Genomic DNA, 14,339 nt, shown 5'->3' with positions numbered 1-14,339 from the left:
CCAATTGTTTATTTATTCACTGAAATCATCAGCTGTCATGGTGAAGAATATTTGGACCTTTTAAACAAAAACATATGTCAGTTTTCAGAAACCTGTATTTTACCAGAAAATATACATGGGGTCATTTTGACCCATGTTAGTTATATTTTTTTATGTTACTGTTATAATTTCACTGGTGACCTGTCCAGGGTGTACCACTGCCTTTCACCCAAAAAAAGCTTCAGCAGATCCCTGTGAACCTGAATAGGAATAAGCAGGTATAGGTGATGGACGTTATAATTTCATGTACTCAAACTAATGCTTGTGAATCTAGCTTGTTTTACAAGTCACTGTTTTTGATTCCTATTGGTTGTTTTATTGGAAAAACTTTTAGGGGTCTTCAGATGTAAAATTCGCCTGTTTGTTACAGGCAATGGCTACAAAACTAGTCCGAAAAATATGTATAAATAAATCTAGGCTGCTAAAATGTTTTTTTCCTGGTCAGTGCTGGCAAGTTACAAAACATCTGCAGACTGCTGTTGTGACCGGAGGAGGAGGAGTTGAAGAAGAAGAAGTGGTGGTTGTGGTAGTAGTAGTAGAGGGGGGATGAAGAGGTTGTTATGGCAACCACTCCTCTGCTGCTGGAGGTGATGATATAACATTGCCCATCCCTGTGTTTCTAGGCTCTTCTCTCCTCGTCCACCCCACCTACACACACTGCTGCATGCATGTACATGGAGTGATATAGAGCAGACAGAGGCAGAAACAAAGGAAGTCCCACTGACCGTACATGACCCAGTATTAACAGTAAGATAAACGAGGGGTCTATCTGAGCTACTTTCATGACAACCTTTCGCAATCTAATCTCTTTTTTTAAAAAACTGTTTATTTTTCCCTTTTTCTTCTTTTCAAGGCCACTGATGCTTGTAATTTCAAAAGAATCCAGTGCACTTAAGATAAAACAACCCACTTTTCTCCTCTGTCTCCCCGCCACAGTGATCACATCATTAAAGCTGTGCATGTGCTGCGTGCATCATTGGAGGACAAAAAGCAGGATGCCTCAGCAGGAGGATAAAGGAGGCTTTTATAGTAAGCAGTAAAACCATCAGATAGCATCTGCAAAGCTCAATTCCTGCCACATGAGGGCATCAAACAGCTGCTGTGCATGAGGCAGAAGAACAAAGACAAGAAGCAGATTAAACACTTTATTCTCTGGTCATAGAAATTTGTCACAGAATGAAAATATACATCAGATGTCAGTCAAATAAACTGACGTATCTATTTTAAGATTAAGAATCGATGGAAGACACGTCTTCCCCCAGTGACGTGAAAAAGAAATCATGTAAAAGATTGAGCCCCAAATGAGTACCTCCACATCACCACCTTTCAGGTTCCCTTCATCTTTTTATTTGCACATAAAACAAATTGAACATCTCAGTGTCACAGGTATAATTTTGTCAATCCTGCTTCATTCAGTTCCAAAGAGTGATCCAGAACCAGCAGACTGTGACTGTCCTCATCGGTACTGTTACATAGAAGAGAGAGCGAATGTGTTTGTTCAGGCTGCAGCTTCACATCTTTGGCTAAACAGCACCTCCACCACCTTCGGGTCGGCAAGGGTTGAAAGGTCGCCCAGGTCCTTCTCGTTGCGGGCGATCTGCCTGAGGATGCGCCTCATGATTTTCCCTGAATTGAGGAGAGGAGATGGATCAGGAGGAAAATAGCAGAGGAGGAGGAGGAGGAAGAGGAGGAGGAGATATTGGTTTCAAGGGCTGTTGTTACCTGAGCGGGTTTTTGGGAGCGCTGGAGCATTTTGAATGAAATCTGGCATTGCAATTGGTCCGATCTTCTCTCTCACTGATACAAGGAAACAGCAAAGGAATTAATGCAATGCAGAAAACTAATTAATCTACATTGTGGACTTGACACACCTCCCACAAAGTCTTTGGATTTTGGACTGTTGGTCAAACAAAACAAGACATCTGAAGATGTCACCTTAGTTCTGTAACAGCCATTTGTCATGGCATACAATTAGATGAAAGGCTTAATTGATAAAAAAATAATCATCAGCTGCAGGTCCAGTATTTTTTTTTTTAACTTTATTTACTTACAGATTTCAGGTGTAATGTATTTTACATGACATTTCTGTACAATTTCTAGTGTGTAATTGAGGTACACCTTAAAGTATTAACTTGTTTGATTGTTACGGAATCTATGATTTTAATCATGTAGCTGCTATAATAAAGGCATTTTAACTTTGATCTTTTAACACAGCGGCGTATATTATCTTTTTGGGGCTAATTATTTGTGAGAATACTGTCAAGCTGCATAATGAATACTTATACTTCAAAAGGTTCTGGTGTATACAAAAGATAACCAAAACACAAAAAACAATGAAATCCAAAAATGATTTCGAGTGTTTTCCTTTAACCCCTTTAAAAGCACCAACTCTGAGCCTCACCCAGTCTCTTGAGCCCCTCCACCAGTGTGTGGTTGAAGTCCCTGCTGTCTTTGAGGGTGACAAAGCAGTACAGACACTCGCCCTTCACCTTGTGAGGCCGACTCACCACGGCAGCCTCCACCACAGCTGGGTGCCCTGTCAGAGCCGCCTCCACCTCTGCAGTGCTCATCAGGTGGCCTGGTGGAAGTTTAATCCGTGATAAATCATAAAAACATGAAACAAAAGGTTTCAGGTGAATAAAATGAGAAATGTTCTCAAAAGGCTGCGATGTTGCAAACACTTAAGAGTACAGCTTTGTTTGGTGTTGTACTTTTGACTTTTCACATTTTTGAGCAGCAGCTGTCTTATCAGACCACCTTTACAGTGCAATACCTGACACATTCAGCATGTCGTCTATTCTTCCTGTGACCCAGTAATATCCATCTTTGTCCCTCCTGCAGCCTGAGAGGAGAAAAGTTGTTTTATGCTTTTTGTTTTTCTTCTCCTTTAGGAGGCTCCTTGGTATTGAAGTGAGAAATCAAGACAAGATATTTTGTGCTTGGATGGTTGATCCGGAGTGACATACAACCTGAGAGAAAGAATAACTTGTGCCTTACCGTCACCACTCACATAAAACCCTGGGAATTTCTTGAAGTAAGTGCTTTCAAAACGCTCCTGGTTTCCGTACACAGTACGCATTATTCCAGGCCAGGGTTTCCTGAAAACCTGCAACAGAACATAAAAAGATACAGAACATGAGAGCTTCTGTAGGTGCTACTGCTGTTACTTCTAATAATATACTTGATAGCACCTTCATGATTAAAATAGTTTGAAACATCATTGAAAACATTTTCTTGAGCTATGTAAAAGTAAAGACAATGAAGTCAAATAAGAGTAAAATCAATAACTGATTAACATTCCAGTGGTTATATTTATTATCTATTAATGCAATTGCTTTGAATACCACAAATATGTTTTTGAAATTTTTATTTTTATGATTAACCATATTTTTTATTCTTATCACTTTAGCAGTATAAATAAAGATAAAGTCACATTGAATTGCAACTTACCAGATAACCCTCAGCCTCACCCTCCAGTTCCTCCCCATGTTCATTGAGTATAGTTGGCTCCACTCCAAAGAAAGGAAATGTCTGAAAGATTTTTTATCTCAGTATAATCAGGGTCATAATCCTCTCATGGAAGGTTGTATAGAAATGTATAAGCCAAAATACTGCTGCACTGATTTAATAATTAGAAACACTGGTGACATGCAACCCTTCTTAACTACCATGATGTGTACTGATAAAATCATCAGAGGTGATATGAGTACATTTAGCTTTTGCTGAGAAATGTTTGAGTATGAGGTAATCTGTGTTAAAGATGATGTCACTTACAGCAGAGCCTGGTTTCATTGGCGTGGCAGCAGGCAGAGGAGTCAAAACATGACCTCCCTGCAGAGAAGTAAAGAACAGTAAAGCTGCTGATGACTGGTTTTAAAGTGACTATTTTGAAGTCATCTTTATCGGATCTTCATCAAGCATGATTCTTAGATTTCAACCAAAGAGACGTCAAAAGGCCCAGGTTTACTATACCAAATCTGAAGACAAAAAATCTGGGATATCTAGTCTTATTCCATCATGGGAGCATTGTAAAGCTGCAACCAACAATTATTCTCAGTGATGGAAAAGATGAAACTGCCATAAATATATTTCCCAATTGAAATGTGTGTTATTTACTGTCTCTGTCTGCCAGAAAGTGTCGACTATGGGACATCTGCCCTGACCGACCACTTCATAGAACCACTGCCACGCCTCTGGGTTAATCGGCTCACCCACGCTACCCAGAATCCTCAGGCTGGAGAGGTCGTACCTGACAGCAAAGTAAGAAAATCTCATAATCATCATAACATAACATTTAAAGTTTCAATATCTAACTATTTGTAGAGCAAATTGTTGGCTGTGTGTTTTTCAGACTGTGAAGGTTTATTTTCTTTCATTTGAAAAACAGAAGAGTGAGAGTTGTTTGGGAAATATATGGTTAATGGTTGAAATAAGGCGTACACTGGATCTCTGTTTTTTAAAAGTAATTTTTTTTTATTGCACTGATGAGCCAGTGAAAAATCAAGGAGTAACATCTTCTTGGTCATAAGAGTTTCAGATGTTTCCTGGATTTGACCTGAAAGATAAATTTAAGAGTGTGCTGAAACATCCAAGAACAGAAACTTCTGGCTGTTTCTGATTTCACAACCCTGTGGTTTAGGATTTCTTGAGAATCCAGTGTTGAGAATGCTTGAAAACATGTTCACACTTAATTTGCATTAATAATTATACAACTTGATTTCTTTACTACTCAGTAAGAAGTGCACATATCAGAGTGAAGTCTTTGTATGAAAGCTAGGAATCACACTCCCGCCACCTCTTAGGTCAGGCTGTGCTTCTGAAAAAACATATTTCCTAAACTGCTGTGACTTTCAGCAGACGCAGGCACTTACTTCTGCAGTGGTTCATGTCCGTACTTCATCAGCAGGCGGATGACTGTAGGAGCTGTGTAGAACTTGGTCACTCTGTACTTCTCAATTATTTCCCACAATCTGCCAACATGAGGGTGCACTGGAATACCTTCAAACTGGAAAAAACATACGCATGCATCTTTACAAAGAATGATGAACGCTGCAATGTTTTAGTGTTTTTAGGGGCTTCTATGATACGTTAGTGTTTTCTATTGGCTTGATAATGATTTTAGTAACATCTGACTCACTAAGACACTTGTAGCACCATTGGCGAGGGGGCCGTAGGTGATGTAGGAGTGACCGGTGATCCAGCCGATGTCGGCCGTACACCAGTACACGTCGTCATGGTGATAGTCGAAAACATACTTGAAGGTCAGTGATGTGAAGAGCAGATACCCAGCAACAGTGTGGAGAACACCCTGTACCGTACAGAAGGATGGGAACGTTAATAAGGAGTCAACACAGACAGCAGGATGAAAAAATAAGAGGCTGTGGAGGCAGAAGGGACATATGCAGGTGTGTGAGTGCATGTGCACAATCAGACAAATGTACAAAACACAAATGCAGAAACAGGTAATGCTGCAGGATTGTATTTATAGCTCTTAATATTCGAAATTCACTGACTCTCACCATCAGGCTTATCTGAACAGAAAACACATGCTGTGACACCATGTCATTTTTCTAAACCAAACTGTGTGTTTCTACTATAAATTCTACATGCACCTGCATGTTACCTTGGGTTTGCCGGTGGAGCCACTGGTGTAGAGGATAAACAGTGGGTCCTCAGCATCCAGCCACTCGGGTTCACACTCTTCAGGACAGTCTCTCATCGCCTCATCCCACCACACATCGCATTTTGAGTCCCAGGGGGTCTGAATGTAGCAGAAAAATAGGGAACCAATCCAGCATATAAAACCACTCATTGCATTGGCTCACATCATGTGCCAGAAGCTCAGGCAGCAACACAGCATGTCATCTGAAGGGAGTGTCATTTTCTGTGCCCCTCAGACATTTGTGACATATATTTTCCGTCCAAAATCCGAAGATTTTGGTTATTTTTGTTTTACCCTCGGATGATGGGTTATATGATCCTTTGTAGGCTTATGGAGGATGTCTAAAAGACTTTAAAAGAAGACTAAAAATCTCATCTGTAGGCTGTACATAGATAAGAGTTATACATTAATCTGATCAGTCAGGATTAATTTTAGTGTCAGGATTGCAAATATATGTTTGTGTGTATGCTGTATGTATCAACCTTCCTTGAGTTAAAACAATCCTTTTTCTTTGTTTTTCTGCTCGGTCACAATGAATTTTCAGAATGAACATAGTGTTTTTTGTAAATAAAATCATTACATTTGAAGATGCAGATTTCCCTGCACAGTAACATATTTTTTTCTAGTAAGGTGATGATGATTTTGTCTGGGGGTTGGAGGTCTGTATTTGTGCAAGCCCTTTATGTGAGAAAACAAATAATTTGTTACTAAAAACTTTAATCAGAAGTTTTTAATCATTACTCTGCTGGTCAGCACTGAATTGCAATACACTTTGTGTTATGATATGCTTTTTTAGTCTGGCATTTCAAAAAACAATTCTTTTAGTTAAATAAGACAAAAGAGACAAACATTGTCCTTTAACATGTTTTCATTTAATGATGCCACTACACAGTATACATATAGCAATGTGTACATTATTTAACTTTTTAAGGCAGTGTAAACATTCCCTATAAATGTAATGTCACAGTTAGTTGGTATTTTTACCTGTAGCTTGTTGCATGTAGCTCCACTTTTTGTCATCAGTGTATGGTGCCTGACAACGAGGCATTTAGAGATGCTGGTTGATGCTCTGTGAGGAAATAAAAAGGGTATGAGTTGCAGTAAAAAATTGACAGAGTCGTATCTCATGGCTATGGTATGCACATGTTGCCCCATTTTCCAAGAATATAAAAAATATCTGGATCATGTGAGCCTGTGGGGCTTGTGTTGGTTCTCATGTGAGACAAATGTTTATTTTGATTTTATGCTGGCATCTTTCTGAGTTGGAACAGATATGACATCTAACTTACATTTAAAGCCATTTAATAAACTTAGCATCAAATTTTTTTTTTTTATTTTTTTATTTTTTTATTTTGCTTATTCTTGTGCTTTGTCTCTCAGCTCACATCCCTCCCAGGCTCACATTGCCATGGGAGACGACCAGCTTGGGCTTTCCTGATGAATCTGAGCGCTCCATGTTGCCCGGCAACCCTTTAATGTGAAAACCAGGCAGTGTGTTTCCTTAACATCATTGATAACAGCTGATATGGCTATACTGTTTGTGTGTCCAGTGACTCGTGCTTGGGGCTGTGTTGCATTACCAGCAGCAGCTAGTGTAAATAAGGGTTGTTGCTGAGAACTGAGAAACTGTTGCTTTGTAAGCATGGACCCACTTTTCCCTGCACTTGTGCAGAGCCTCGTCTGCAATCTGTTTCAGGTTGATCAGCTTTTCTCCTCTGTAAACACCATCTGTATATTAAAAAGAGATGGAAGGATAGAGGGAGATGATAGTAGACAACCAGCAGGGAGAAGGTGTTTGAACAGTGAGTCATTATTCAGCTTGAAAATAATCTTATAGCTATGGTGCTGTAAAACATGCTGTATCACATCCTGATGCTGCTGTGTTGACACATATTTTAAGACCCCTACCTGGCTGCTCAAACTCAGGTCTGCTGGACCTACCTGCTGTCACTAAGATGCTGCTCTGGGCATCCATAATCCTCTCACACAGAGACTCAGAGGAGAAGCCAGCAAACTGCACACGCAAAGAGAGAAGCAGGAGTTTTTGTGGCACTTGTGGTGTTTTAAAGAGTATTTACGGTTTGTTGTCCATAAATTGTTGTGCTTACAATAACATTTGAAATCATCAAAGTAGTTGCTGAGATCTTGGAAGATGACATAAAGTCCAAGAGGGCAGCAAGGAAATAAATTACAGAAAGAGTTAGAGGTTGGAAACGAGCCAGATTACATAAACCATTCTCTTTGGAGGGAAAGCCAAAGGTGAATGTAGCTGTGAAATGTTGGCGGTACTGCTTCATTGCACAGGAAATCTGTGCAGGCTCAAAATTTGATCACAGACACATAATGTTATACCTAACAGCTTCTGTAATCACTTTGCTGATTATATATATAATAGCTTTGTTCATTTCAGTGTAAAGATTCACAAATCACTTTGTAGTTTTTCTGAATTTGACTGTTTATTCAGTATAGTGGTGTGTTCAGACTGTTGCATGTTTAATCTGTTTAGTCCTTCCAGTTCAAACATGAATGGCTCCTGTTTACAAGGACGTTTGCAATCACGTTATGATTACAAGTAACTGTTAAAAGCTTGTAAAAGCAGTTGTAATGCAAAACACTACAGATTATGATCCAGGATAGTTTGAAGCTTTGGTGTTAAAGATTTGTTTTTACATGTACCAAACATGTAAAAAGTCTGATTGTTTAGCTACTTGTTTCTTGTATAACATTATTATAGTGACAATTCTACATTCCCAAATCCCAGCAGTTTACTTAGTCTGTGCATTGTTGTATTATTACTGATGAATGATCGCCAAAACTAAAATAACATGCTCCAAATTGTAATAAACTGTATTTATTACTAGATGGAGCAGCCTCCTTAGCCCAACCAAAACATGTTAATGTAATAACAGAGCACACAGCAAAATAAAACCCCCAAAAATTCATCAAAATGTTTTTAAAATACATAGAGTACACACAGTAGGAATATGCAGGTTTCCTCCAAAGTCAAACTGTCCTGTATTAGATATGATATGAAACATAGATTTAAAGCAAGAATAGGTAAAATTTGAAAGACTAACAATAAATAATAAGGTTAAAAATCATAAAAAAATAACCATACTCTTGTTTGATTCAGTATACTTAAATGTTTATGGTCTTCTGCTCATTTGGGCTATTTTCTTTTACTCTCAGTATAAAGTACAAACACACACATTGACGTATACGGTTCCCTCTCATCACCATTTCTAAAGGAGTCACCTTGTTCAGTTTATAAGTGCTCTTTTATACCATCGTCATCTGCTGTGTTCCCTGCTAGGCCCTTGTGTTTTGGCCAAGGTTAATAGTTCACAGAGTATAAAGTTTCAATGTTGATAACAGCATTATAAATTAGGCCACTGAGGACTCTGGACTGAGCAAAATGTCACTGCATGAGTAGCATTAGCTGTCTGGCTCCATCAGTGATTGAATTTTATGCTAAGCTAATTTATGATTACTATTCACAGACACATGAGAATCTAAAAGGCTGGCACTATCCCAAGAATCATTATGTAAGTTATGTTCATACCAAATATGATTTAAACTTAGAGCTAAAAACTTATACAATGACCAAGCACAGACAAGGTCACATACACTCAAGTCTGCCAAAAAAAAAAAAAAAAAAAAAAAAAAAAGGCCTTTGCAAGTCATAAACTGAACCTGCTTTGAAATAGCCTGGAGATATTTTTAACAGGGAGACTGGCCACAGATGGGGAAGGTTGAATAGCTAAAACAGCATTAGCTTGCTTGCAAAATGCACTTCGAGCTTCCAGCTTCCCAAACTGACAGTTTGTACAGTCAGTAAATGTCTGACACATATATTGAATCCAGGTCCTGTCAGTGCTGTATTCACACAGAAATGAGCTGATAACTGGAGGAGCAGGGTAGTCTGGACTAACTCAGATGATCGACTGTCTACAAAAATAAGCCATTTGAACTGAGATGAAATGAGGAGAAAATTTCTTCATGCATGGCAGATGATGCTTAAATTGTATTTGAAAACAGTTTTGCTGAGGTGAAGTTTCCCACACATGAAACATGTATCTGAATGTTTCGAGTATTTAAAATAAACTGAAGATCAGTAACCTTCTGACTGTAAACAACACAGCATGTCACCAATCTAATTAATCTGCTGTTCCAAGTAGGATAAAAGAAATGCAACTGAACTATGTTTGTCAATATGGTGCTTCATCACACCACTTACCACAATGGAGTGAACAGCCCCAATCCTGGCACAGGCTAGCATAGTGTAAACCAGCTCTGGGATCATGGGAAGGTAGATAGACACCCGATCTCCTTTTTTCACACCTTGATTAAGAACAAAATCAGTCAAGACTTATTCAAATAACTGTGGACAAATATATTTGAGTATCCAACATGTAAAATCAGTAAAAAAAACAAAACATATATTTATTATATATTTACATTATTATTAATGCAGTTTCATTATATTCAGGTTTAATTTTTATTTTAGTATTTCTAAATTATATAGATATTGGGCATTGCTATTGTAACACCTGAATTCCACATTGAGGGATCAATCTTCACCAGAACATGATGTTGCAATTAAAAAGTAAAAATCAACAAGAAGCCATGATTTCGGCATGTTCTTTTTTTCTCGTCTTACCCTTAACTGTTTCTGCTAATGATATCAGCTATAAGCAATTCATCTTCAGGTAATATTGTTGATATTTTTAATATTCGGTGAAGATGACATAATGGTCTCACCCATTTGTTTGAGGACATTAGCACAGCGGCAGACCTGCCTCAGGAGCTGATGGTAGGTGATGGTCATGTGGTGGTCAGGTGAGTTTCCCTCCCTGGAAGATACAGGGGGAGAGACAGGATGTATGAAATTCAGTTGTTTTTTTTTTTTTTAGTACTTTCATCCTTCTACACTTTTTCATCAGCTGCAATTGCAAATGGGACAGATATTCAATGATGTAACACTAGTGCAAAAAAACCTTTTGTACTCACCTTTAGGTCAGTACCCACGCTATCCCAATATTGTTTGGAAAATGTGCTTCCCAGATACTTCAAAACATTCTCACCTTAAATGATTAATTTCCAATCTTGTTTACAACATTACCTCCTACTTTGTATGCACAGGCAGTTCCAAACGAAAATCACCTCTGGAGTTTCCCAGGGCTTGGACCGCTTTTTTTCAACTTTTTAAAGCTCCTGTTAGCTTGCCTAGTGTATACACAACAAAAATTGTAGTATATTTAACTGATGACACACTAACTGCAAACAAAATTTGGAAACCTAATTCACACCTCTCTTTCTAGTAGCTGTGATTTCTGTTATGTGATTCTCTTAGATTTTTCTTAACAGCTGATGCTCATTTATAAAAGCTGATGCTCATTTATACTGCTGCTATTTCAATTTACCCAAAGACCAGAAAGACTAGGTTGAGTATGTCACTCTAGTCCGCTTTGGAAATACCACCTCTGCATTTATTCACGGCAACATTGTTTAGGACTAAAATACATCTGTCTCTAATGTCAGCAACGTCTGAACATGGTGAAGCTGCTTTTAGCCACACATCTCACATATGACTTCTCACTTATACTGTTAAGGCAAATTATATTGTGTTTATATACCAAGCTAGACTTGAATTGTCTGTTTTCCTTGTAGTCGTGCATCTTATTTGTTTTATGGCATTTATTCTGGCATTTTCATGTAAGTGTCATGAAATGCACTTATCCTCTGGAAAGGAGGGACAATTATACTGAGACACTTGCAAATATGGCAGCTAATGCATAATTTGCACGAACTGCTGCAACCTGCTGTTTAAAAGATCATTTAAAAATACCTGATAAACAGCTCAAATGTTTCCTTAATATTCAGGAATAATGGATAATTCTTTTTGTGCTATTTCAATTTACCCATTGATTTTTTTTTTTTTTTTTTTAAACTGAAATGGCACATTGCAGGTTAAGAAACATAAACGAAACAGGTATAAATCACAGCTTGCTGAAAGCAATGTTCAAAGACACTTGGGGCACCATGTGTCAACTGTCATTACTGAGCAATGGCACGCTTCTCAATCTCCCATGTGAAGCCCATACTAACAGCTCAAACTAATAATAAAACCAAGTAACAGCTGTGTAGATGTGAACTGTGGAGGGGATAAGTTTTGTTAAATAAATGTATCTTTTAAAATGTTTGCCTTATTCACAGCACAATGTGAAAACCCCTTGAGGTTGAGTGCTCATATTTCTATTGGTGGGCAGGGTGGATGTGTTTTTTATTTTTTCTCCTTGTCCTACTGTTTGAGATAGCTATCCAGGTGTTGTTTGGACAAGGTGTGTACAGGTCCTATAAAAGGTAAGTACAGTATCAGTATCACTACATCCTCCTCATTTGATGAGCTGGAAATGCCAAAGCAAACACTTGACCATGTATAGTTTATAACAGTGTCTTGTACAAACAGTACAAAAACATTTGTGTGTTTAACAGTTTCCAGTTTCACTGGTCCTCTATTGCTGCTGAGCTCGAAGAACAACTTATTGTTTGCTAAGCTTCTTTAGATGACAGAGCTAATACGTGCTATAATGTAAAGACAAAACAACATGAAGTCTTTGTGGTGAATTGTGATGTATTGTCATTACTGTAATGTAAGAAGCAAAAGTGGGTTAAAAAAGTCAGAGTTCAGAAGCTGGAAGCCCTACAATAAAAAGAAAATCTCTGAACTTACCTCCAAAACATGCAACTGAAGATGTCTGTATTCTGAAAACAATGTATTGGGCTTTAATAAATGGGGAATTCTGGCAAGAATCATGTGGGAGCAGTCTTATTTGCTTTGCTTTTGCTACAAAGCCTGTTAAATGCTCATTTTTGATTCTGACAGGAGAGAGATTGTGTTGCAGGCTAAGTGTTGTGCAGTAAGTGGGGACTCAGTATTTGCTATTGACTGGAACACCTGATGTAACTCCAGGCAGTATTTCCCAGCAGCCATCATTCACACGTGGTTGCTTACCAGTAATAGGCAACCTTGTCACCAAGGTTTCTCTCCCTCACATGCCTGTCCAAGATGTTATAGCAAATGTTGGTTTTGGCTCCTTCCATGAATTTGACGTATATGTTTCCTTTTGTCACGTCGAAATTGTACTGTAGCATTGGGCCTGTTGCTGGCGTTTTCCAGAAGAACTCATTAGCAACCTCTTTCCAGAAAGCTGGAACACAGTGGTACTTACTATCAATATTATCTGCTGTGGACAGGGCAGATAAACACTGAGATAACAGTTTACAGACGGACTCAGACGGAGGTAAAGTGCAAGCAAATGCTGCCAACACTGCACTACAAATACAGATGTGTTTGACCTACCTTCTGGGTTCTCAAGAGACTTCTTGTACTGTGTTAGGTAAGAGTTGAAGTCAGGAACATGAGCATCCCTCTGCAGGTCATCAGGAGGGTAGTACATTTTGTCTTGAGATCCAGGAACAACCATTGTGGAAGGACAGATGCAGATGGGACTATATCATCTGAAGCTGAGTGAGAAAATGGGTTAATCTGGAGTCACTGCTGATACGTCTGGATCCTCCAGCATAAGGTAGGAACACTACAAGGCCTCCCGTACTCCTGCAACACAATTCAGAATGCATAAAAACCCACCTCTAATCCCTGAGTTGCAGGCTGTCTCCCAGTCTGCTTAGTGCTACAGCAGCCAATCTGTTTGCAGTGTGCGGCACTCCCACTTTTTCATTGGATAAGCCTTCTCTGGCATGTTGATCACATTATTTTCCCAAGCAAGGAGGTGGAGAGGGAGGAGAAAGGGGAGGTGTGCAGCCAAATGAATGTTGGGTATTTAGGAGCAGAAAGGTTGATTTGACATAAAGGACGATGGATGCTTTCAGAAAAGAATAACAAGGAGAGGAAACATTTGTTCAAAGTGAAGCAGCAACCACAACTACTAAACAAAAGATGTTTTCTAATGGCAGCTGCTTTATACTATATACCTATATTTTCATAGGGTTTTATTTATTTCAGTTGCATGACATAATATTCTATTTGCTTGAAGAGGTCGAGAGTAACATATATATATATCATTTGCTTAACTTTTACTCTACTAACATTACTTGAATGTCACTATTGCAGTACATGGCAGAAATGCTAAATCTAAAAGTTCACAAAAAAATAAAAATAAATAAAATCTGCATATATATATATATATATATATATATATATATATATATATATGCAGATTTTAGTTTTTATGATTTTTTTCTTCCTTTTTGAGTTCCTTCAATAAACAATTTATATTCTTATTGTTAGTATTGCTGATGTAATATACATTTAAAAAATGTCCTTTGTTTCTATTTGTTATTTTTATTTTTTTGTGAACTTTTAGATTTAGCATTTCTGCCATGTACTGCAATAGTGACATTCAAGTAATGTTATATATATATATATATATATATATATATATAATGTATAATGTATAAATAGCTATTCTTATTATTTGGATTAACTGTCCCCGTTTAGCACTGGCAAACCTGCAACGTGAACCAGGCAGCTTACATAATGTCGCTCCATGCTTGTTGGGATCATTTGTTTTTGATCTCAAGTCTCAACCTGGGATCGATTCAGTTGTGCTGCGCC

At 38.2% G+C, this 14,339-nt stretch overlaps 1 protein-coding gene across 1 annotated transcript; it reads right to left on the bottom strand.

Moving 5' to 3' along the window:
* Positions 1-1,170: 1,170 nt before the first annotated feature.
* Positions 1,171-13,472, bottom strand: acss2l (acyl-CoA synthetase short chain family member 2 like). Its single transcript, XM_026313434.1, has 19 exons — positions 13,353-13,472; positions 13,065-13,228; positions 12,717-12,912; positions 10,463-10,554; positions 9,939-10,042; positions 7,643-7,715; positions 7,354-7,429; positions 6,686-6,770; positions 5,663-5,800; positions 5,177-5,347; positions 4,911-5,044; positions 4,156-4,288; positions 3,814-3,870; positions 3,490-3,570; positions 3,037-3,145; positions 2,813-2,881; positions 2,441-2,617; positions 1,762-1,836; positions 1,171-1,665 (listed from the first exon to the last, which is right to left on the bottom strand). The coding sequence occupies exons 2-19, from the start codon at positions 13,186-13,188 to the stop codon at positions 1,538-1,540; spliced, it is 2,022 nt and encodes a 673-aa protein (XP_026169219.1). The 5' UTR covers positions 13,189-13,228; positions 13,353-13,472; the 3' UTR covers positions 1,171-1,537.
* Positions 13,473-14,339: the final 867 nt, after the last annotated feature.

The sequence above is a fragment of the Mastacembelus armatus genome, chromosome 17 (genome assembly GCF_900324485.2).
Source record: "Mastacembelus armatus chromosome 17, fMasArm1.2, whole genome shotgun sequence".
Taxonomy (NCBI): Eukaryota; Metazoa; Chordata; class Actinopteri; order Synbranchiformes; family Mastacembelidae; genus Mastacembelus; species Mastacembelus armatus.
Note: the sequence above shows the minus strand (reverse complement) of the source record. Positions and strands in the feature narration are given on the sequence as shown.

Coding starts and splice junctions, on each gene's coding strand:
- acss2l (XM_026313434.1), bottom strand. CDS start 13,188: ATGGTTGTTCCTGGATCTCAAGACAAAATGTACTACCCTCCTGATGAC. Junction 7,716..9,938: donor GGGCTGTTCACTCCATTGTG/GTAAGTGGTGTG, acceptor TTGCGTGTGCAG/TTTGCTGGCTTCTCCTCTGA. Junction 1,666..1,761: donor GCTCCCAAAAACCCGCTCAG/GTAACAACAGCC, acceptor TCCTCAATTCAG/GGAAAATCATGAGGCGCATC.